The following is a 24,306-nucleotide window of genomic DNA, read 5'->3' as shown; positions in this document are numbered from 1 at the left end:
GAAAATACGATGGTATAAAATTTAACAATCACGCCAACCTTTTTGAGCCATTACTTACAATGTCATCGTGACACATTTTAATTAATAATGTTGCCTTGCTTCAATAAGCCCTAGCTTGACAACTCCATGGTTGAATGATAATAAACACACACACAACACAAAAAAAAAACACAAATTGCTCTGCTGCTCACTCTTGTGTTCAATGAGTTATTGATTGAGTGTCCGGGATCAAGATGCTAATGTTTTAAACCACCAAAAACAGTCCTATTCAGTTCCTAATATGCAAACTGTAACCATAAAATTGTCACTAAACAGTAAAAAAAAAAAAATAGCAGTGTCAGTTCCAGAGCTTCCCTGTGTTATCTCTATGAATCTGTGGAATGATAGACATGTATAAATTAGGTGAAAGGGCAATTAAATGTGTTATTTAAAAATACAAATGGCTCAATTAATGCCCTTTTACAGTGGTCAATGCCTCACATTCAAACTTTACCAGCCCATAAATGGTAATAGCAATATTTAGGTCACAAAACACTGTAATTTTATTTTGAACTTAAACAAAATCATGAGCCACACTTTAAACAGTTGATTGATTCACATACATGCTACTATTGATTGTCTATCACTACATGCAACTTAGTCAATCACATGTCAGATTTACTTACTGCATGTACAAAAATTCAAAATATAAACAATATAAACAATATCTTTACAGCCCTATAAGTATTTGAACAAAATAGAAAAAGAAATCAATACCAAAGTCACAGAGATCAACAAAATTAAAACCAATTATAGACCTACATTGTATTGAGAACAATCACACTTATAAGAATGCGATTCATCTAATTGCAAAACTACTCAAATTCCACCAAAACACTCTTATCAATAGCAACATGTAAATCTTATTTTTAAACCTTCTCACTTTGTTAGGAAATAGAGTAAAACATACTGTCTTGTGTTCTGAATATATTACACCCATGCATAAACCACTGTGCAAAGTATAATATAACAGATCTCTTATGTAAACATATTGCTACACTGAGCAGAACATCATACCATAATAGTACATTCAAACAAGCTGAGGGTAAGCGTTCACTTTGAATTATGAAGAATTTGATTCAGAGCAAAGATTTTATGAAGCTACACAAAAGACCTGCCTACAAGACACTCGTACGACTTCAATCCAAAATATCAGTTGAGATTGATGTCACCTATGAAAGCTGTAAGCTTATCATGAAAGTTGTCCAAGAGTATCACTGATTACCCTCCTAAATACATCCTGGTGGTTTAATGATGCCGCAACATGACCACTGTTAATATATTCCACTGTGCAACCAGGCCAAATGTCACATGGGCTCATCACATTGTCTCGTGGGACATACGCATCATGCTTTGCTACCAGAAACCGCACCAAGCTGGTATCTACTGGTGGTGGAAAGTTTTGAAGATGCGTTGCTTCATCCATGACAAAGTTCATGAAATCTACCGTTTCTGATTTTGCTGAAAAGTCTTTTCTGGTTTTGATAGTTTTTAGAACTGAGGGTAAGTTTTCAAAAAAAGAAGACTTTAAGCCATTGTAGATATCTTCTTGTTGGAGGTAAAGTGTTCGGAATCCACTCTTGTCTAAATTTCTTTTTTCTTTTTCCAGTAACGATTCCAAATCAGAATAATCTCTCACAAAATTTCTTCCCAGACTATCATCATTAAATTTGGTAAGTATAGCTCCACTGATGGGAATATAATCCATTAAATTGTTCCTGTAGTCTTCATTTGAAAGTTGCTGCTCTAAAGTATTCCAACAACAAGCCTTGCTCATCACACCCTGAAAAGAAGATAGAAATCCCATCATTTATCCAGTCGGCAATTATTCCTTGATTTAATCTGTTGCAAACAAGTTTGTAAGTGCTGGAATTCAGCAATCATGGTTCTAGAAAACAAGTAACAAGAAGTAATTATTGTACTTCCCAAAGTTCAGTAATTAATAAATTAATTAATTAAAAATTAATTAATAATTAATAAACAGTATTTCACAATATTGAGTTGTACAAGCACATGAGCTCAAAAGAGTGCACCAAATTGTTACCATTTGTTTTGTGCAGGTGATACAATGTGTATCACAAAAGAGTCTTTGCCAACCCTCCCAGATTATCTGAGATTCTCCTCAATACAGGCTGAATCTCCTGTTCTGTGTATGGGTCTCCAAATCTTCCAGATACAAAGGAATGTGAACAAAGTACATGTACATTTTTCACACAAATTTTTGCAGATTTTTGGCATTTTGGTGGGAAAATTGTTTCTAAGCAAATTTGACTTTGAATAGGTGGAGGTCTACTTTGAACAACTTCATTTCAGCGTTAAGAAAGTAAAATGTGCAGGACTGGAAAATATCTGTACCCACACCAAGGATGGCCATTGAAAATTCTGAGGATTGGGCGGGTCTCAATAGCCAAATCTTAAAGGGAAAGTATGAAGCTAAACTGGAAATTCCAGGGGAAGTGAGTACAAGCCAATAACCATCCTTGGTGGAGATATTTTCTGGAACCACACAATTAGCCTGTCCCACACTCTCGGTCAGTGGGGATGATCGAAAAAGCGGGCGCAGGATGAGCAGGGTTTGGTAAAAAAAGGAGAGGGCGTGGGAAGGACCAACCGCCCCTCTTTCTCTACCAGACTCCGTTTGTTGCTCGTCGCCCGGCCGCATTTTTGATTGTCCCCATTGACCGAGAGCCTGGAACAGGCTACCAAAAAATAAGCAATCGCCTGGATTTCAATTTTTTTTAATTTTATATCTCTTCAAAGTGCGTGTCCATGTGCATCATTGTGTACTATAATAAAGCAAATAGCATTCTGCACCTGAGCAGTACTTTCCCTGACAATGTAACAAAGTAAAGGCAGCACTTGCATCCCACTTCATTTTGAACAAAAGATCATGAATGATAAAACAATCATTGAACTCAGCTATTACAAATGTTGTGATTTGCCAGTGATTTGCAGTATCGTCAGCATCATCAGTTGATATACTCATCGCTTGCCACTAGCACGTCATGACACTCTGCTAGCACTCAACCCCGTCCAGTATTAAATTACTAATATATTAATTAGCAAGCTACCTCTGTAAAGACACAGGATGCTGTACTCCATGATAAACAAGGCACAATAGCCAGTGGTTTCGGCCAAGCAGTACATGCAAGAGAAGCCATGTGTCCACCCATTGAGATCCCTGTGATTCCCAAGGGGCCATACCCTTGGCGTTCACACCAGTTTAACAAGACAACTGATTCTAAAATGAGCGCAGCACCCATAACAAATAAGTCTACCACATGTAGAAGGCTGGAACGAAGTTGGTTCTTAGGCTTTCTCACGCCATAGAAGGGATTTTCTAATAGTACCGATGCAATGCCGTGTTCCTTCGCCAAAGGTTTTGCCATTAGATTTCTCCTTCGCCAAAAATGATGATCTCCCGTGCCCGCAAGATGGAGGCAAGCCGGTTTTCGTCCAGTTTGCGGCCATTTTTTTGGCACGATGACCTGAAAGTGAGCTTTTTCGCTTTCTTTAGGTAACAGGCCCGGGAAGTGTTGGGCTAAAGGGGACGTAAATTGTCCTTCTGCGATGTAACAAGACTCCGTTTTCCATGATTTCTTTAGTTCGACAGGACAATGCGAAGGAATAAGATTTCTACATTTTGTTCTATCCGTGACAGTCTTTCGAGCTTCCAACAGGCGTTCATAGACCTTTATATCGCCCCATCCTTTCGAGAAAAATGAAGATAAGATGAATCTCCGGTAAATTATATCACTTTTGCTTGCAAAACACATTTAGAAAGCTGAAGGTACAAGCATAAACGAAAATTTCCACAGCTAAGTGGCCAAGCCTGTTTCTACGCGTCACAAGATAAGTCGATTTGTTATCGTGCGATCAATATTATCAGTCGTTATTATTCGTAATATCATCGGAATATCTCGTGACAACTTTTCCAGCCGATAATTATTCGGTCCCTTACTCGTGATGTGCCGAGTGCAGGAATGCCGTGGGTATGTCAAGCGGATATGACCACCGTGAGTCACAAGTATCCTTCCGCCAAATTCAGGTTTTCCGTAGACACGACAATGGTATAGCCGAGTTGACTGTCCTTGGTGAATCAATGTACTAGCGGCCGTGATGTTTTCAGTGAACTTGGCGAAAAACTAGACAAAGCGAGTTCAACATGAGCGTACCGCTACGAGCGAACATCCAGCGGGGAAACCCGGAGAAGGTTTTTGATTTGATCGAAAAAGTTGGAGGAGGAACGTATGGTGACGTTTTCAAGGTTTGTCCTTTATATCAGATTTATTTCCCGCATAGCGTCTGCTTTGCTTAATCTTCAATATTCCAGCCTTGCTTTATTTGATCTTGAAATGTTACTGACCGAAATTAAACCGCCATTTTCAGGCTAGGGTTATTTCGACTGGGGAACTTGCTGCTGTAAAAGTTGTCAAAGTTGAACCAGGCAAGTGACTGATTATGTCTACCGCTTGTTAAGTTTTAGTGGTTATTCTACACTGCACAACACTCTGTTGAATTCAAAGCAATATGCCAATAAGCAATATAACTCAAGAAATCATTTCCTTTCATTTTAAGATCTTTCAATTGTGTGTGTGATCGATCTTAAATTGTGTCATGTCAACAGTTGTCCATTTGATGTTCTTTGCATCAACTCCAAACATGGTATTATTTGTTGTCGACGTTCATCTGAGTTTGTTCCGTTCCGTTTCGTGTTTAGTTGTTTCAAATATTCTTAAATGGATTTGTTCTCTGTTGCTTTTTTTAGTCCGTAATTCTTCAACTTGTTGACGTATTTTATGTAAATTATCTGACCCACTCCGCCAGTATGGTCAATATTCCCTCTCATTCGCAAATAGCAAACAGCAAAATGTTACTTTTGATAACTCTACAGTACCTAAGATATATGATATAGGGTAATTAAAAATTGTTTTTTTTTTAATTCTTAATCCTGTCTCAATTCAAGCAGAGCAAACCTTGAAATATTTACTATGCACATCAGATCAGGCAGCTTTGGAACTTTAGACAGAATTGAAATAGGGACAAATAAATAGTTGAAATGTTAATGAGTTGCACTCAAAATTAAATGTATTTTTAATATAGGGCAATATGACGTTATGATCAAGCTGGTATAAATTTCCTCTCGTGAACAATGGTGTTAGTCAAGCTTTTTCCTTGGATAGTCATGCAAACAGAAACTGAAAATGGAACCAAGTTTTAATTGCATGCAGTAAAAAAAAATTCAATCGAACTCAATCCAGAGATTGAATTCAGTCTGGTTTTATAATAAAAAAGTAATCAGAGTAGCAAAAGACTTCAGGCAATCAAATTTTATGTACTTATTGATTGAAAGGCAGACAGAAAAATACTTGGTTTGAAGTCAGGACATCATGCAGAGAGTGAGTGCAGCCAGTTCTATGTATCCTGACCAAGAGCCAAATGTTTTCAGGTCGGCCCAACCTCACTCAGTCGATAAGCATGTTATGACATGACCTGATTTTGTTGTTGTTGCTTTTTTCTACAACAAGGATGCAGGCATGGCAGCATTTGCTTCACTTCTAGTAGGGTCATGTGGGTTTTTCCAGCCCTATCACTTTGACGCATGGGACCCTCACATAGGACCTTTTTTCTTGTGGTTTTTCAAGGAAACAGCATGCAGGGCTGTACAGGTCATATGATAATATCAATTATTACTGATATTTCTGTTACTTTTATTTGTTGTTTTGCTTTAGGAGATGATTTTGAACTGATTCAGCAAGAAATTGCCATGATGCAGAATTGTCAGCATCCAAACATCATTCAGTACATAGGCAGCTATATCAGGTACGTTACATGTTGCTGAAGTAACAGGTTTCATGCCTAAACAAGTTTGCACCGTCTGAGTTAGTACTGCACGTCTTTTTTGACAGGTCAACAATGGTCTCTCCCTACGCTGTCTTAGTAAGTCTTGATGCAAACCATAAGTTTAAGAAAATCAGAGTTTACCAGACAGCCGCTTTGTTGTAACTGACTATTTCTCGTTCTTTATGTGTGAATATCCGGGAATGCTGGGGTGAGCTTGGTTAGCATTTTGGTGCAGACTTGAAACTCTGGGTGTGAACTTGGATGGTGCAAAATAGACTGATTCAGCTAATGTGTTTGCATCCTTGTTACCACCCAATTTACACTATGTGATGATTCATTTGGGAAGATACAATTTATTGTGCAATTTGCCTCGTGCAACTGATTACAAGGGAGTATGTATGAACAGAACAATCGTAACCTCCCAAATAAATCATTGCATGATCTGAATTGGGTGGCAAAAAGGATGTAAACACGTTAGCCATATACTTCTGTTGACTGGGGTTTTAAACCTCCACAATTTGTAGGTGACCATTGCAAACCCTTTTAACTGCTTCGTTCATAAATACTGGGTTGTTAATTGTGTTGCTGTTTTAGGAGGGATAAGCTATGGATTGCCATGGAGTTCTGTGGAGCAGGATCAGCTCAGGACATTTATTGTGGTTAGTTATAAAAAAATTATATAAATTTAAGGAGACAGCATGGCCTTGTGGTGTTGGATGCCTGTCTTGTAATTCGGAGGTCCTACATGTAGGTTTAAGCCATCCCACTTGCCACTAGATGGATTTGATCTTAGTGATCTTGGGTTCAGCACCTTAGTTGCCTTTGTAAATAGCCAACAGTCTGCTTTCTGCCAGTCAGGATTTTTAAGTACATGTTATGTTTATTTCAAATATTTGTTTCAATATTGAGGAGGAGGAGGAGTGATGGCCAATTGTGATATTTATAATTTTTGTATCTATTTATATAATATGTCCTTCCCTAGCTCCTGGAAAACTCCCACGGAAAAAGTACCCTGCTTCTTTTGTGCCCGTTGACACGTAATTAAACTATTGTTTCTTTATACAGTTACTGGCCCTTGTTCTGAGCCTCAAATTTCTTTTATTTGTGTTGAGACACTGAAGGTGTGTATCTAATAATAGTTTTGTCTAAGGTGCACCATTCTTCAAAGTTGTGAATGAGTTTTCCGAAAAAATTGAGAAAGAGAACACAAAAAAGAAAACATTGTACAAGTAGAAGGTTTCCTAGAAAAGAAACCTCGATTAATTGAAAATGCAATAAAACGGCAATTTCAGATATTTGGTCTCCATATAATAAAAAGAACATTACACATTGGCTCAAAGATATCAAAGACAACAATATCTGACTCGAAAGTGAAGAATGATCATCGCAGTAAATTTTCCAATTTAAGCAATTGGAAAGAAGAAGCCTGAAAAAAAATCAGGGCTTCAACGGGATTCGAACCCGTGACCTCCGCAATACCAGTGCGATGCTATACCAAAATTAATGAGCTATGAAGCCACACATTGGGAGCGAGGCCACTTAATTGAGTTCATATCTTCCCGTGAGGAGTGAAATGATCTGAAGTTTATATGAAATAATTGAGTTCATATCTTCCCGTGAGGAGTGAAATGATGTGAAGTTTATATGACATAATTCATATATAAACTGCGGTTGTAGATGAAAGTGAAGAATGATCATCGCAGTAAATTTTCCAATTTAAGCAATTGGAAAGAGGAAGCCTGAAAAAAAATCAGGGCTTCAACGGGATTCGAACCTGTAACTTCCGCGATACCGGTGCGATGCTCTACCAAATGAGCTATGAAGCCACACATTGGGAGCGAGGCCACTTAATTGAGTTCATATCTTCCCGTGAGGAGTGAAATGATGTGAAGTTTATATGAAATAATTCATATATGAACTGCGGTTGTATTGTTCTTGCCATTCCAACATAAAATTCATACCTTCTTGTCACCGTGTAATAGCATATATACAGTCATGTATATCATAATGGAGAATAGATATAATGATTATCAACCAAATAGTAAAGCTTTTTAGGTTAAAAGTGTTAAAAACATTGAAGTTGTTGATGCTGTTGTTGATGTTATGGTAGTGATAGACTGTTAAAATCTACATTAGCTGCAATATCTAATCATCATACTCGCAATGCCAGACTAAAGCCAATATCAATCTTAGATTTGAACCTTTACACATACTTATTCCATGGGCTATTGAATAAAGTGAACTCTCATCTATATAATGATCTTTACTGGTAAAGCATTCTTGACATTTTCTTTGTATCATAGGGTCTTGCATATCTACATGACAAAAACTTAATGCACAGAGATATCAAGGTAGTGTTAGAATTCCAAAGATTTATGACAAGCTATATAATGAACAAACCAAATGATACTGTTATACCTTACTGCATCTTGTAGAGATCAATGACACAGAAGACTGTGAAAGTTTTTAAGCTTAAAATGTTCTAACTTGCTCTGTTGTTGTCAATAGACCTTTCCCGCATTCCACTTCAGTGTGTTTGAACGATAGTTCCAGTGAGAGCGAAATTGGGGTGGACATTTTCATATATTTGCTGTATTTTTGTCCACCCTGATCTCGACACGGCACCATTGTTTGTTGGAACACGGGAAAAGTCTATTAGCTTAAAGTAATGTTTAAAAGAGGAGTAGGAGTGTTTTGTTGGATTTAAAACGCAAGGTGCAGCCGAGTGTTTTAAACCAGATAAAACACATCCTGTAAGTTTTTTGAACAGCTTCAAAAACGTTTGCGGTAGATCGCCTCATCTGTAGAATAACCCTTGGGTTTTTTTTTTTTTTCTGGAGAAAATCGGCTGTAAAATTTAGCCGTGTCCTTATCAAATTTAAAGAAACTTGTTAAACATTCATTTCTTTTGTATTTCCTTTATGAATTATTGCTGAGTTTTTGAGTTGGATTTGAAATGTTGTGTGCAATATTTAACATCCCACATGTAACTTATGCTTCTGAAATTGATTCAAGGAAATATGATCATGGTGTTTTAATGCTATGTTATAAAATGTTTTCCTCAGGGTGCAAATATCCTTTTGACATCCCAAGGAAGCATTAAGCTTGGTAAGTAATATTCTAGTGGTACTGTAATTTGTCCCTGTGAAGGACTACCATCTCATCCAGGGGAGGGGAGTTGGGGAGGAGAGAAGAAATACTTCTAGTCGCTTCATGCTACTGAAACCAGAGATAAGTGCCAGTCTGATGGGCCATGTGGCTCATATGCAGACTTCATCTAACTGTAATATATAATTAACCAGAGCACTAGGTTGTAAAGAACTTGAGACCCTCAAAACATGGCCACTGCTACTCGCATGTTGTGATATTTGGTTGAAACATCTTAAAATGTAACTTTTTTTTTACCTCCAACAGCTGATTTTGGCATTGCTGCAAGAATATCAGAGACCATGACAAAAAGAAAATCGTTTATAGGAACCCCTTATTGGTGAGTTGTGGATTAAAGATTTATATTTATAATTAACAATTATTCCATGAGCATGTGTTGGATATGAGATGGTAGGTAGTCAATGACACGTGTTGGCTGTCATCTTTCTCATAATCACTGAGTTTGGTAGATAGCCAACAAGCCATATTTGTAGAGCATGGTATAGTCACTCATAATCCATGATGGCTAAGCCAATGAAATCTCTCAAATTACATTATCCAATGATCCAGTTTTTAATAAAGGATATTGCAAACTGGCGTGAAGATATGAATTTTGTATTTTTACGAACAAGTACCCCAAGTGAGTAAAATATTGTTTTCAACACAAGAAAATAAATAATTCATATCTTCAAGCCACCGTGTAATTTTCTTTTAATTATATGGACAAACTGACCATTTGCACAGACAAATGTGAAAAAGCGAGAAATGACGTCATCAATATCCTCACTAGCGAGGATATGGAAAATACACCACTGGGAACCTGGTGGTAATCTTGTATGCATTTTTTACAAGTAGTATATTTTCCATTAAAACACTTGTGTCTATATTATACAGTATACTGAAGTACTGACAGAATTCATTTCTGGATATTTTTCCGATTATGCCTACAGTGTCACTAACAGAGAAAATCATCTTCTCATTATTATCAGTATTTTTTTTCTTCCCGTATTACAGCTGAGGTACATTGTATGGTGGATCAAAGTTGCACTTTTTATATATTTTTACATGTCTCTACATTATATGGATAATATGAATGCGTTTAAATTCCATTCTCAATTCTCTGTCATTCAAAGGATGGCACCAGAAATGGCAGCAGTAGAGAGATTAGGTGGATATGACTTAAAGGTTTGTATTATTAAACTTTAATATTAAATTTGACTTTTGACAAGTTTTAACTGCAGAAAGAATCCCACTGTGGAGGTACAGATTAAAAACACAAGTAACTGCTGACTCATGCTGTTGCTGTTGTTTTTCTAGTGTGATATCTGGGCCGTCGGGATTACAGCTATCGAACTGGCAGAACTACAACCTCCCATGTTTGATTTGCATCCTATGAGGTAACCACATCAACTTTGGCATTTGATGAACTTTTCACAAACACATACATTCAAAACAGCTGAAGTGCACTGTTAAGCCTTTAGGTCTGTCAATTGTTTTTATTTTATCATTTTAAATGGTGTTGATCAATGTTTTCTTCATTTTGTTTGTGACAGGGCATTGTACAATATAGGAAAAAGAAGTTTTGTTCCACCCACATTGAAAGAAAAGGATAAATGGTAAGTATTGTTCATAATCATTACAAGAAGCAAAGAGGATTTGGCAAACAGCAGGCTCCAACTTACCACTACAAGTATTAAACCCTCACAGTGGGTCTCTACTTAAGAGTGTGAATGAGTTCAGCCAACTGTTATGAATAGCCTCTCAGAAATGAAAGGAGATTGTCTGTGATTTACTACTCTTTAATCCAGGAGCAGGGCTCGAAAAAAGTGCTTTTCCTGCCGGGCAAATAACTTTTTTTGCTCACTTGCCTGATGGTCAAGGGTCCAGGCAAGTTGTCTGCCAGCAAAATAAAAGATTGAAGTAAACTAAGACTTGCCCAGCCCAAGCAAAATTTGAGAGCTGATTGTCCAAAAGGGCAAGCTGGAATTAAAGTTTTTCTTTTAAGCCCCAAGGAGAAGTAACAATACAGAGACAAGTCTTTTGCCTTTCACCATATGATGTAGCCTGCGAGCAGGCTCACCTTTGTGTTACACGCGGGAGCAGCAAAGAACAAAGCGATGCGGTGGGAAGGAGTCTGGTGAAGAGACCCCAAGAAAGTGAGCCTGCCCTGATCTCTGTAATTTTTTTATTTCTGCTTTGTCTGAGCGAAGTGAAATACCATTGGTCGAAAAGCGGGAAAGGCGAGAAAACTGTCAATCTATTATGTTTGATGAGGAGAGATTAAATCACCATGGAGTCAGTAATTTACCACACAATAAAAAACAAGTTGTCCACATTTGGAGTCAGAGGAAGAGTTGAGTGCATGTATGACTGATGTTTTAACAAAGTTCCTGTCTATTTCTGGTTAAATTTCAAACTAAAGAGGGGCAGGAAATAGCAGTTGAAAGTATGTTAATGAATCAAGACGTACTTGCCGTGTTGCCAACTACATATGGGAAGAGTTAAATATTACAAACATACGTGATCGAAACAACACAAAGGCGTTTGCCTGTTTACCAGCATCGTCAAAGACCAGATTGCCAAAGCAAGATTACTTGGAGTCAAATGTGTATCCTTAGTAGACATAAACTTTGACAGTTTTTCTTTAGCAAAACTTTATCAACAGCGGATATCGCACTTACATGTTGTTATGAAAACGATTTTACAATTTTCCCAAGAAATCTGAGCTGCCAAAGTTCATACTTCCAGTGAAAATTAATTGACTTATTCTTTTCTGCGGTTTCTGGGGTGGAAATAAAAAATTTGTAGAGATCAGTGCAGGCTCACTTTCTCGTCTCACGGCTTCGCCGCTCAATTTCATGCTCCAACGCTTGTGCTCCCACGTGAGCCTGCTCGCAGGCTACCTGTGATGCTTAGACTGTTTCTTTAGTACATGTTGATTGTGATGAAACTTCATTCCAATTTACAGGTCACCAGAACTTCACAGCTTTATCAAATCAGTTCTGCAGAAAAATCCAAAGAAGCGTCCCCCAGCTGACAAAATGTTAACAGTTAGTTTTATTATTGTATCAGATTATTGGCAAGAGCATTGTCTTCTGTGCAGTGTATAAATCATTTGTGTGCACTGGTTATGCAACACTTTCGAGTGGTATACCTGGAAGATCCCACGAGGCACTTGTATCTTCTTGGTATACAGACAAGCTTTTAGGAGAGTGTGTACATGTACACCAAGAGAATACAAGTAACAGGTGGGATATTCCATGGTATGCCACAAGAGATTGTTGTATGGCTATTTTATAATGTGCCAACCCAATCAATGTAACATACACACAATGCATGATAGGAAGGTTTGGTGTAATACTGTCGAATATGCAATGGCTTTCCTGTATTTTGATTGGCTGTATTTTCTATGGCATGATATAAAATACAATTAGAAATACAATTAAAAGCTAAAAGATCTCAATTTATGCTAAAAAAGCCTTTTCAGTCTACCTCTAAAAGTGTTAAAACCACCCCCATCCAATATTTTCATCCAATTTTGTATGTCCAAATAAGAGCAACAAAGCACGCAAAAAATAAGGTGCTCTAAAAAAGGAAATAAATTGAACAGGTTACTCATTAGGTGTCAAAGCTATTATTTCATATGTGAAATTAAGTATTGAAATTGAAAATATGGAGTCATTGGTGCTTACTCTAGTTACCATTTGCAATTTTTTTTTAACCACAGGTGATGAAACTACACAATGTAACATGTAGCCTTACTTTAACAATGTCTATATCTCTTCTACTGCAGCATCCTTTTTGTTGCCATGGTTACACCCGCGCAGTGATACAGGATTTGTTAGACTTATTCAAGAGAAAGTCAGATAAGAAAGGCCGTGTTGGAGAACCAGATGATGATGATGACGATGATACAGCCCCTGTTGACGAGGTAAAGTGAGGTCAATATTGTATGCAAAATTGAGTCAAGTGCTGTACATTATCATTATGAATAACAGTACAAAGAACCATGAGACAAAGAAGATGAAGACTGCATTTGACCTGACTTGCCAAAGCCAATGCCAAAGCTTATTGCCAGCCTCCTTAACATGAAATCTCTAGAAGTAATGCCCCTCCCATCAGATGAGAAGCTACCTTGGAAGCCCTATGGCTAGCCCGCATAGCAGACATCCCCCTGCTCCTTATTTTATTTGCACTCACTTGCGGTTTCGTTGCCATCAGGTGCTTTGAAATGCCTGCGAAATGTATGCAGGCTACCCTATGGCATAAATATAACATAATTTAATGGTTGGTAAAATATTTGTACAGTATTTAATTGAACAGGAATGTTCAACAGATGCTCTAATTTTGTTGCAGAATGTTCAGGTCTTAACAAGAATACGATCCAGAAAAGTTCCTGATAATAAAATTCAAGGGAGACGCAGTATATCAGGTTCTGAAGGAAAATGTAAGTAGGACTGTGAGATATTTAAATTTAAATAGGAGAATACAATAATACAATAAATAGAAGAATGCAATATATTGTATTATCTGTGTCCCCAATTAGTGCTATTGGCACTAGACTGACCAGACACTTTTAATAAAAGATATTTTTGTATGTATGTATTTTGATCTAGCTAAAGCAGTTCTTTGTGATGCAGCTCTTTGTTTTAAGATTTATCTTATTGTGTAGAGTTTTTAATAATTTCATAAAATTCCTATTTTAACGAGATGTGACCACCACATTACTACAATATTACTGTTCCTAAAGCTGTATGTTTACAGTCGTAATCATATGTTTTTGTCTGCAGCAGTAACCACACATTAAGATTTAGCCATTTAGCCTCTTTAAATTTAGAATTAGAGATAGATGATTCCATTTTTCTGACTTGTGTACAGTAAATGTTTTGCATATCTCATGATGTTGTTTGTTTTATAGTGGATGGAGTGCAAGTAGAGCCAATGGTGAGCAGGGAAACAAGACCGCAGCATCAGGTAATACAGGCACCTCCTTAGCTTTAGAACTACAAGTGCAAGATTAAGTACGAGTGCAATTTTCAAATTTCAAACCAGTGACACAACCAGAGCCCTCACTCTTCATGTTGGTTTTAGGTAGAGAGAGTAGCTCGTGGGGTGAGTTGGGTATGTGACATCATAATGTGGTGCCTGCAAACTAGAACTGTGAAAGGCATTTTTGTACAAGACCTCGAACTTATACTCAGATCTGAAGTCCCCTATAGTAATGCTTGCCCCTTTGGTATCCAAGTGGAGCTCAAATCAGGGGATAGTATGACCCCGTACAAGTGTCTTTTTCCAATTCTTCAGCCCAAACATTTTTATCGTATTTGTGTTGATAACTACTGATATTCATTATTTATTTAATTAATTGTCTTTGTCAACAGACAGAAAATGGACCACAAGAAGTACATAATGGAGACATCAGTATGAACAAGTAAATATGAATTATGAATTCAATGCAGTTTTCTTTTTTTCCTAAGTTTCATTTGTATTGAAAACAAGATGACTGTTCCCTGAATGTTCATTATTTTAGTGATGATGACAGCGGAACAATGAAAGTTCTCACTGAGACAGATGATGAGCCCCCACCCCTGCCCCCTAAGGTTTGTACTTCTCCATGCACAATACATATACCAGTGGTTACATTGACACTTACTTTACCATTGCAACTTGTCAAAGTTGGGATTAATTTGTAACATTTTCTTGGGAGATTAAAAAGCCTGTGTATGTTTCGTTTGTTGTTTCAAAAGTGGAAAGTGTTGATTTAGGAAGGCATTCCATTTGTCCCTTTATGTTACTCCGTGCCCCACCCCCATGTTGCTATGAGGTTGTCAATCTCTTGTAAGTGGACACCTAGATGCTAGTGTGTTAGCATACAGGAAGTTTGACTCTGACTAGTTATTTAATTTATGGTAGGACCTCACCTTATGATCATGTTCTTGGTAGTACTAACAACCTTGGGTGAAGTGGAAATAATTATAATGGCACATATTTGAAGTTGCCTCAAATATACTACCTATAGAATCCCCCAGGACAGAGGCCCCTTGAAAAGAAGCAGGAAATTAAACCAATGGAAAATCTTTGACTAATGTGGGATTTGAACCCATGACTAAAATCAGATCACTGTCACTCTAACCCACTTAGCAACTCAACAAGGCCAGCAGGAGAGTACATTACTAACACCCACCTTAGTGTGTGTTTTGGTTCCAAGTTGGTGGTTGGCTTCATGGTGTTCCACTGTATTCACAACAAGATTATAATACCATGTTTTTGCGCTTACAGTTAAACAGGAATTCTCATTACCAAGTTCCACAAGCAAGTATGAAACCAGTCCCTCCTCCGAAGCCAATGCACTTGAAGGTGTCACGAGTTGCCAGTGCTCAAGAGGCTGGACGACACTCACCACAGGCAAATCCAAGGAAATTATCAGACGTAGACGCACACAACAGGATTCCACCTCCTAGCGTACCTCCTCCGGTAACTTGTGTTCAGTTGATGATAAAATTTAATTGGTTTTCAACTATTGGTGTCAAACAGGGGAAAATACATTGCCTTGGAAAAGGTGAAAAAGCTGCGACCATGTAGACCAGTGATGGGCTTGATACAGAAAGGGACAACTTCTATCACAAGAAATTTAAGAAAAAGCATTTTCCTGTTCAGGCTATTGATAGTGGGCAAAGTGATACATGCCTACATTGAAGCCCAACAACAGATGTCCTGTTTAAAAATGGCTCATTACGTGTGAGAGGTGTTTCTCATCAGGGTTTCATACCTCATTAGGAGCTGTATCAAGCTGATGCCTGCAGTGGGGCCTTTTCTGCACACCCTAAATGGCACAGGGGAATCCTGAATTCTCAAACCTCCTAGGGCAGTGAAAAATTGGTGCAAACAATCCATACATTTGAAGAATCTAGGGTAAATTCCCCCTATATTTTTGCAAGGGGAACAAAAATTGCTTTGATTAATTGGGAGATTGAAAAAATTAAGGACTTGAAAAATCAGGATTCTGCTGTATTTTACAAAGCTGTTTCTCTGTGACATAAAATGTCAACCTTAAACAAAAACTCAATGTTAAGCTGGGTGAATAATAAGTCAATAATAAAAAATAAGTGCCTTCTTGCCTCCTTTGCCCCTCAGTAACACTCAGGCCTGGGCATCTACATTTGAGGAAATGTTGAGCTTGTTCCTAAAGGAACAGACAGGAAACAAGAACAGGAATTTTCATTCCTGATCATGTAAAACAGTATTTTCTCTTATCATTTAGAAACCTCCTGTTGGAGCTCGAGCATCTGATCCAGGAAGACTTTCAGCTGCAAAGAAGGCGTCTGTAAGTGCATATGGAAAACTTGCTTAGATGTCAGGTGCAAGGTCTGAACAGAAGCCTGGTGGAATTAGGGAGTGGTATATTGTGGGTTGGGGCAATTTGGGGAGGAAGAGCGTTGAAACTATGAAAAAGAACAGGAAAACAGAGACAGGCTGCGAGGGTGTGGTTGAATGGAAAAGGGATCAAAATAAAACCCCAAACAGTTACAGTGTGTCTGTGTTGGATTTCTATCTCCAGTTTAAGTGAATCTTAAGTGACTGAAATTATTTATATAATGTTTTTGTACAAAGATGACAAAATTATCGAGTGATCTTAGTGATACTGTTGGAGGCCATTCAAAAAAGTATTACCATTGTTATAATTATTGTTATGTCAATATGAAGCCATTGCTCTCTTTTGGCCCCATTTTAGCAAGTTACAACATGTTTTTCAAAGATTTTCAATGAATGTCCTCTTCATATCTACTGCACTGGACTCTGGGTGGACCCTCACTCAGGAGGTAATAAGAACTTAGGGACATTACTAAATACTGTTGAACCTCCATTAATGGCCGCCTCCCTACAGTGGCCACCTTTCTACAACGGCCACATATTTACGTCCTAGTCAAGAGATTTGTTCTTATTTTAACCTCCCCACAATGGCCAATGACTCTGACCCAGGGTGGCCATTGTAAAGAGGTGAACTGCACATAACTGGGAAGGTGTCTTTCTGTTAAGTTTCATACTTGTGTAGTTACATGTTAGATGTATGATTCTTGTTTGATTCTCGTTTGCGTTTGAGTTATAAGTGTTGAGTTGCTGACTCTAACTCTTGTGACATTCTGAGTATAACTCAAAACACCATCTTACATACACGATATGCTTACATCCTACACTCCATCACGTCAACTAGGCTCATTATCCAAACATCATCTTTTAACTCCATCTTATATCTTGAAAACATATGGTGCAAGATTCTTCTATAGAATGTTCTACCATTTGAAATAAATAGTTTGTCGGTGTCTGTCTTTAAGATTAGACTCAAAACGTTTCTTTTTAAAAAAGCCTTTTTGCAATTTATTTTTGCACTAATGTTTTTAATTTTTAGATTATTAATTTTTCAGATTTTCGCTGATATTATAACGCGTCTTTAAATATTAGGATACTGGCGCTATATAAATCTATTTATCATCATTATTTAAAACTCAATCTCAAACTCAACTCATGAAAATTGTAAACACATGATCACACAGGTTTTAGGCATGCCTTACAAAGTGTGGCAGTATAGATGTTGCAAAGATGAAGCTGTACCAAAAAATATAAGTTTTCAACCAACAGCTGACACATAAGTTGTTAATGCCCTAATTTGGTGGCAAACATTTAATGGCACTTTGTGTGAGGATTAGAAGTTTCATTTTAGAACAAGAACCAAAAAGTGTGTAAGTTCTTTGCTTCATTTGTCTTCTGTAGAAAAAAACATCATTATAGGAGCAGAGGAAGGCGTCTATTCTTTAAACTTCAGTGAAAAGTTACATGAAGCAGAAATGGAACAGGTAACGATGTTATTGCATCATGCAGGGTTATATGTCATGAAACTTGAACGTCCAAAGTTCTCTTTGCAAGTAATGTAAAACAATTCCTATTGATTTGTAAGTTTGGTTTTGTTTTAGGTTTGTGCTAAAAGGTGTACGTGGTTGTCAGTGTTTCAAAATGTGATGGTGTCACTTCAAGGTAACCGTGATCAGAAACTTAATTCTTGCCATTTGTTTTCATATAGTTCTTTTAATGTCAGTTCTAAGAATTTGTGGGTAAATTAAGACAACATCTCTTAGTTGATTATTTTCTTTATTCTCATCATTTGTCTTCTTGTCACTGTATTAAAATTGTTAGGAGATTTTAGCTGATGATCATACGTAATCTTACTTGGGTTTGCAGGGTCTCCCAGCTGTGTGTATATGCACAATTTAGAAACTCTTCATGACAGACAACAGGCATTCTTTGCCACAGTAACAAGGTAAGTGCCTCAAGAACAGTCACTGGAATATCTTCATGCCTACTTTGTAGGGAAATAACTCTCCTATTTAAATCAATAGGAAATCATTGCTGACATTGTTGTTTACATCTGTAATTGAGAAATTCACTTGATACCATATCGACAGATTTAGCTAGAAAAAGCATGCAAAATATAAAGTTTTAAAGTTTCAGTGTACTTCAAAACATGTACAGTCAAACCCTCTATTAACTGCCACCTCCCCGCAACGACCTCCTGTACTGTCTACAGCGGCCACATAGTTTTGTCCCAGTTGAGAGATTTATTTTCATTTTAACCTCCCTCCAACGGCCACCTGTCCACAATGGCCAGTTAACTCTGTCACCAGGGCGGCCATCGTGGAGAGGTTCGACTGTACTTGGCTCACCAATGTAAGTGGGGCCACAAGAACGAGAACAAGAAAAACATGAGTGAAGTTCGAAAATTTATTATAGAAAACTAACATACACATCACAACATTTTACTTTATAATAAATGTTGAAAATAATATTTTTTTCTCTTAAAGGAACAATAGAATTTCAGAAACAAGAGGCTGCTCAAAGTGCTGTATTGGTAAGGCAGTTTAATCTGAACCCCTTAGACAGAAAACGACCCTATAAAGATGTCGACTACAGTAATCAAAAGGCCCTTTTGGCCTGCCTCGTGTCACGTGTTTTAGAGTGCGAAGAAATTCACCGCTAAACCAAACAAGTGTAAATTGCAAGAGTAACGCTAGATAAAATAAACAGGAGCTCATTTTTCACGTCCGTTTCCTTTAGGAATACAATTCTCGATGTGGCCTGATCTGAACGTTATTGACAATTAATTCTGTAGTTTTATACCTGTTTGCTTATTCTCGGAAAGTGTTTACTTCATTTTCCAAATAATAGGGTAGTGTCATTATTCAGAATTAAACCAGGTCAGCTTTGGAGAGTAAAACTACTTAATTGTGTACATTATAGATAACACTGTCAGATTTCAGCTTTCATTGTTTCATTCTATTCTTGTTAGTGAATAACCCGTACAACAGTCAAGTGTACCTTTGTGTGGCAGTTCAAAAGAGTGTCTTTCTTTATCAGTGGTATGAACCGTGGGGAAGATTTATGAAAGTCCAGGTAATCTTCAGTTCTGTGCTAATACAGATATTCCACGATATTATGAGTTTCACCAAGTTATCACGATGCCTAGATATGGTCATAAAGTCTTTATGATATCCTGCGATATACGTAGTTTTACCATATTTGGAAGTACGCTAAAGAAGGCTTCTCCCACAGCTGATTTTTGCAGCTCGGTGTTTTCAGAGTGAAAACGCATCAAATGTTTTCCGTCTACACTATGTCGGAGAAATTTGAAAATGCAACAATCACCGATCATTTTGGAGTTGTACTTGAGGAAAACTCTGGCGGGGAAATAATATAATTATCGTCATGTCATCGTTTTCGAAAAGCGTCGGTTTTTAAAATGCTTTCAATCCATACTAAAAAGTAAAGCGGGCGTTTTCAAATTCCTCCGGTTTCAAGAGCGTTTTCAAAAAGCTCCGTTTTCGTGACGGATTGGTTTGGACGGCAGGCCTAACCGTAGAAATAAAGCTGCGTTTTCAAATTTTTCCGGCGCAGTGTGGACGGGTTCTAAGCGTTCATATTGGCATTTCTTTTGCAGTATTATGATGTGGATATTCCATCACCGCCTCCACTCTTTGAGCCACTCATAAAGCAAGATCTGGAATATCCACTGATATGTGTTGGAGTAAGACAACTGTAAGTACAGTGCTCAACTTAAGTTGACCTCTGGAAGTAATTCTTAACTTATGTTGCTTCTCTTTTTTAGATCCGATGGTAGCCTTCATTTTGAATGCGTTAATTTGAATTCTCTGTCCAACTGGTTCACGGAACTACCTGAAGGTAAAGTGGTCGGCTCATGTTGTCTTCGTTCTGTTGTGTTAGAGCGGTTTTTCAATAGAGTAGACTATCTCGAAATCAAAACCAAAGTTATCACTTTGTTCAAATTAGAGCGCTTTTCACTTGAGTGTCGAAAAGTAATTGTTTGCTTCAACTACGCTACACGATTGGCTTAACGCACCACTTTCTCATCCAATCAGAAGTTAAACCAAAACCAATCTTGATTCGCTCGCACGCGTTTTCCCGCGCTCTCAGCTACGTGTATTTGCTTCGAGTTTTGATTGGTTCTCTGTGCTGTCTGTGTCCATTGTGACTGGCTAGAGTGATCAGTTTGGGTTTGGTTTTACGACACTCAATAGAAAACCGCTCTTTAGGCAGACAATCCGTTGAACCAATCAAAAGTCCAAGCAAACATGTCGCTGACGCAAAGCGCGGGAAAACGTGTTCAAGCATCTTGGCTTTACTGCTGATTGGACAACAAATTTTGGCGCGAGTTTTTTAAGCCAATCGCGAAGCGAAGTTATGCAAATGAAATTACGTTCGACACCTAATTAAAAACCGCTCTATTTCTTACCGATTGCACATTCAGAAGTCCATTTGAATTTTATACTCTTGCTGAAAATAGCTTTTTGACTGTTGTTCTACTATTTATTTTATTTTTGTAGGAAAGAAGCTAGAGGTTGATACAGTTGACCACCTGGAAAAAGACACCGTGCTTGTAGCTTTTAATAGTACCGTTCCTTTTACTCTGCCAGTATTAAGTACCTTTACAGGGTTTATGATAAGTTAAACACTTTCACCTCCATAGTGTCAACGCTCAAAATTCAATAGCTTTCATTTGAATGGTCACACACTAGCGTTTCATCCACAGACGTAAAAGCTATTAGAGTCATTAAACAACAGTGCGAAGGAATCTATTGTTCTGAGGCGGAATCCAGTAAAGTTTCCATGTCTTTAAGCAAGACACTTTACTCTCCTGTGTTTCAAGTCATCCAGATAAATAAATGCGCATCAAAAACCTGTTTGGTAAACGTAACAAATCTTCTGGAAACTTGCAGTAAAGTAGTTTGTTTTGTTCTGTTCTGTTTTTGTTTGTGTGTTTGTTTGTTTTTTTATCTTAGCTTTGTTATGTATGGAGATGTAATGAGGATTTAAATGAGAATGAGATGTTTTATCTTCCTTTACCTCGCGTGATCAGATATGGTTAGGTTTGTGAATCTTGATGGGAAGACCAAACAGTTTAGAAGACAAATGTCAGAAATTCATTTTGACATCAAACCAGAATCTGTAGGTGAGTATACAGGGCGGTGATAAAATGAACTTAACTCAAGCGTTTCCTTATGAAATGGCTGGGACAAGATTTTATGTGTCCTTGAAAAGATAGAATATCACTCTTGGCTTGCGTAGGGCGCGGTAGCGCGCTCGTCTCTGGATCGAGTGGTCCGGGTTAGAGCCCTAGCCGGAAACATTGTGTTTTGTTGGGGGCTGTGGGGTAACCTTGCGATGGACCAGCATCCCATCCAGGGGGGATTAGATATACTCCTGGTCGCTTCATGTTACAGCAACCGGGATAAGCTCCGGCCTGATGGGCCACTTGGCTCTTATACAGACCTTACTTTTACCTTGACTAAGTCCTTGAATGTTTAGTCCCAAAAATGTTACTATGAGCCTTGTATTGTAGTCTCACAGTTTTCCAAAGGTATCATCATGAAGTTAGTCCCTTACAACCTGTTGTTGTTGTTTTTCAGTTTGTTTACAAGGTAGCGTGCTTGCCTTTCATGAACATGGATTACAAGGGAGAAGTCTTCACAGTGGCAAGGTAGGACATTCTTTTGTGATACTGACTTGTAATGAATAAATTGAAACTTTGCGTGACGACCTCAACAGCAACTGCGAATATCTGCATTGCGTGACAGGGACTAACTTGCAAGCTGTCGTTTGTTGCTTAGTCACGATGTTTTCTAATGCAGTACATTTTTTCATTAGATCAACGTCGAAATGAACGACCCTCGGCGCACGTTTAGACTTCTGGGATGTGAGAGGTGAGAAAAAAAAAATGAAAATCACAAACACGACAGTCAGTTATGTCTAGGTAGTCGGTACTAATCTCATATTTTTTCCCCTTTTTCACCCAGCATTGCAGTGGTTGAAAGTAAACCTTCAGATCATCCGAATGCGCCATGTAATCTCTACATTTTGGCCAGCAATAGAAATCAACAGAGATGAATGATTGAATCTCCTCTGGGGAACTGGATATCAACTATGGTGCATACCCCGTGGGGGATCTCTAATCCCCGCCGGGGCAAATTGTTCTAGTATAACGTAGCCAATATAGTAACGCAATCTACTTTGAATTAGATTTGTTAAACATCGGTATTAATATCGGGTTTATTATGTTATGGTCCTTCGTTTTCAACTTTTGTAACGTGATGGGTTGAAAGTATTTAAATAATAGAATTAAGCCCGAGGCTACCATTTCAATTAACATGGGGTATTTGTCTCAGTGATCTTCAATGACCAATATTTTTGAATTCTTACAAGGCTGATTTAATAAATAGAAGTCCTAAAGATATGAAGGAGCAGTGTCACGATAGAGTCAGAGAGGAGACTAGGTCCAAGGTGACACGTAAATGGAATGTAGAAAAACGGCCTTCTGATTGGTCCGTGTGGTCACGGCTCCCTAATTGATTATGCCCTATATTGGCGCCTTTGTACACGTTGTACAAGACTACCTTCAAATCAAAGGAATTCTCGAACTACTTGTTTATAAAGGTAAAAAAATACCCAAAAGGTAATATTCAACCAAAAAGGAACACGAATTGTTGACATTGGAGAGGATCGAGACGTATTTTCATGGTAGCCTTCTTTGCAACCGTCACTTGGGTCGTCACGCAGTGCTTCTCCCCACGCGTTGCGTGACAACCCTACTGTATGCTGCGAAGGAGACCTGGGGTCGTGCGTGGCGTGAAAATTTTTATCGGAATCTTTTTTGAAAGATTTGGACCGAGTGCTTCATCTGTAAATAAGACAGTACCTTACGGATAAATAGCAATTGTTCATTTTCCTTTGACGAACATGTTTCATTTTTATAGTATATATTTCAAAGTTGTCTTAAGTTGTCTCAAAACAGTTTCCAAGCTGGAAAGAATTACCAAGACTTAGATTTTGATGGGCATTGTAACCACCATTTATCAGTTGACGCTACAATCATATTATCAAAAACCTGCCCAATCATTGGTGAACACGTTGTTATGTTTTTCGAAACTTAAAGGTGGCTCTGAACCCATGTACAGAATGTTTTTGAACTTTGCCAAAAGTTGCGTCTTATCCTGCTTATCAAAATTTAATAATATGTTTAAAAAATTCACCGTGCCGTTTTTGAATTATAAGCCCCCAAAGCTATAGTGAATGGTGTTAGCAGGTCATACTGTTGCTATGGTAAGCCATTGTGTCACGAATATTATAACAACGTGTTAGCCAATGATTGGGCAGTTTTTTGATACCATGATTGCAGCATCAAGAGATAAAGAGTAGTTATAAATGACCCATCGAAATCCAAGTGCTGGAAACTGTTTTGAGCCACGTTAAAACGAAAGAAATCTCTAGTATTGCATTGAAACAAAAATACAGACGATAAGCCGTGAACAATTGGTGAAGATTTAGACGGATTTTCTGTTCATGTTTGACTAGAAAAGAGTATTTTTTCATCACAATACAAGCTAGCTAAGAATAGATCATATTTTTAAATGATTATCTTAAATGACCTAGGAAAACTGTAAACTTTTAAATAATGAATAATTAACACACTGTGACATGTCAGTTGAGCTTTTGCATAAATTTTTCTAGAATTCTTGAGTCACTTTTGATGAATAATGTCAATAAATATTGACTGTACTTTTAATTAATGTACAATAAATCTGTTTGGGCAATATATTTTTACTGATAATATGTACATAGCAGTGGCAGCTTAGTTATCTAATACAATAAACGTTTAATTCAAACTGTGATTTTCTTGTATTATAATTCTGGAGACTTAATTTGTCTCCGCGT

General features: G+C 37.7%; 2 protein-coding genes across 2 annotated transcripts; one reads left to right on the top strand and one right to left on the bottom strand.

Annotated features, from left to right (window-relative positions):
- Positions 1 to 518: 518 nt before the first annotated feature.
- On the bottom strand, positions 519 to 3,861 carry LOC110039839 (cardiolipin-specific deacylase, mitochondrial-like). Its single transcript, XM_020744989.2, has 2 exons — positions 3,111 to 3,861; positions 519 to 1,822 (listed from the first exon to the last, which is right to left on the bottom strand). The coding sequence occupies exons 1-2, from the start codon at positions 3,813 to 3,815 to the stop codon at positions 1,232 to 1,234; spliced, it is 1,296 nt and encodes a 431-aa protein (XP_020600648.2). The 5' UTR covers positions 3,816 to 3,861; the 3' UTR covers positions 519 to 1,231.
- LOC110039835 (mitogen-activated protein kinase kinase kinase kinase 5-like) lies at positions 3,853 to 24,263 on the top strand. Its single transcript, XM_020744986.2, has 32 exons — positions 3,853 to 4,306; positions 4,429 to 4,486; positions 5,772 to 5,862; positions 6,478 to 6,542; positions 6,949 to 7,004; positions 8,187 to 8,234; positions 8,949 to 8,991; positions 9,298 to 9,370; positions 10,164 to 10,215; positions 10,348 to 10,427; positions 10,584 to 10,646; positions 11,999 to 12,080; positions 12,824 to 12,961; positions 13,387 to 13,477; positions 13,949 to 14,004; positions 14,412 to 14,461; positions 14,561 to 14,630; positions 15,310 to 15,504; positions 16,292 to 16,354; positions 16,763 to 16,850; positions 17,800 to 17,882; positions 18,000 to 18,060; positions 18,265 to 18,343; positions 18,885 to 18,931; positions 19,370 to 19,473; positions 20,018 to 20,115; positions 20,186 to 20,259; positions 20,922 to 20,987; positions 21,455 to 21,547; positions 22,005 to 22,075; positions 22,243 to 22,298; positions 22,392 to 24,263. Exons 1-32 carry the CDS (start codon positions 4,205 to 4,207, stop codon positions 22,480 to 22,482), a joined length of 2,487 nt encoding a protein of 828 aa, XP_020600645.2. The 5' UTR covers positions 3,853 to 4,204; the 3' UTR covers positions 22,483 to 24,263.
- Positions 24,264 to 24,306: the final 43 nt, after the last annotated feature.

The sequence above is a fragment of the Orbicella faveolata genome, unplaced genomic scaffold (assembly GCF_042242905.1).
Source record: "Orbicella faveolata isolate gen_17 unplaced genomic scaffold, um_ofav_v1 contig_27, whole genome shotgun sequence".
In the NCBI taxonomy this organism is placed as follows: domain Eukaryota; kingdom Metazoa; phylum Cnidaria; class Anthozoa; order Scleractinia; family Merulinidae; genus Orbicella; species Orbicella faveolata.
This window is presented reverse-complemented; position numbering and strand designations above follow the sequence as displayed.

What these genes read in the sequence shown, in the direction of transcription:
- LOC110039839 (XM_020744989.2), bottom strand. Translation starts at nt 3,815, where the DNA reads ATGTGTTTTGCAAGCAAAAGTGATATAATTTACCGGAGATTCATCTTA. An exon ending in CATCCTGTGTCTTTACAGAG is followed by an intron (nt 1,823 to 3,110) that starts GTAGCTTGCTAA and finishes TCTTCTTTTCAG; the next exon opens with GGTGTGATGAGCAAGGCTTG.
- LOC110039835 (XM_020744986.2), top strand. Translation starts at nt 4,205, where the DNA reads ATGAGCGTACCGCTACGAGCGAACATCCAGCGGGGAAACCCGGAGAAG. An exon ending in CGTATGGTGACGTTTTCAAG is followed by an intron (nt 4,307 to 4,428) that starts GTTTGTCCTTTA and finishes CGCCATTTTCAG; the next exon opens with GCTAGGGTTATTTCGACTGG. An exon ending in ATACAGCCCCTGTTGACGAG is followed by an intron (nt 12,962 to 13,386) that starts GTAAAGTGAGGT and finishes ATTTTGTTGCAG; the next exon opens with AATGTTCAGGTCTTAACAAG.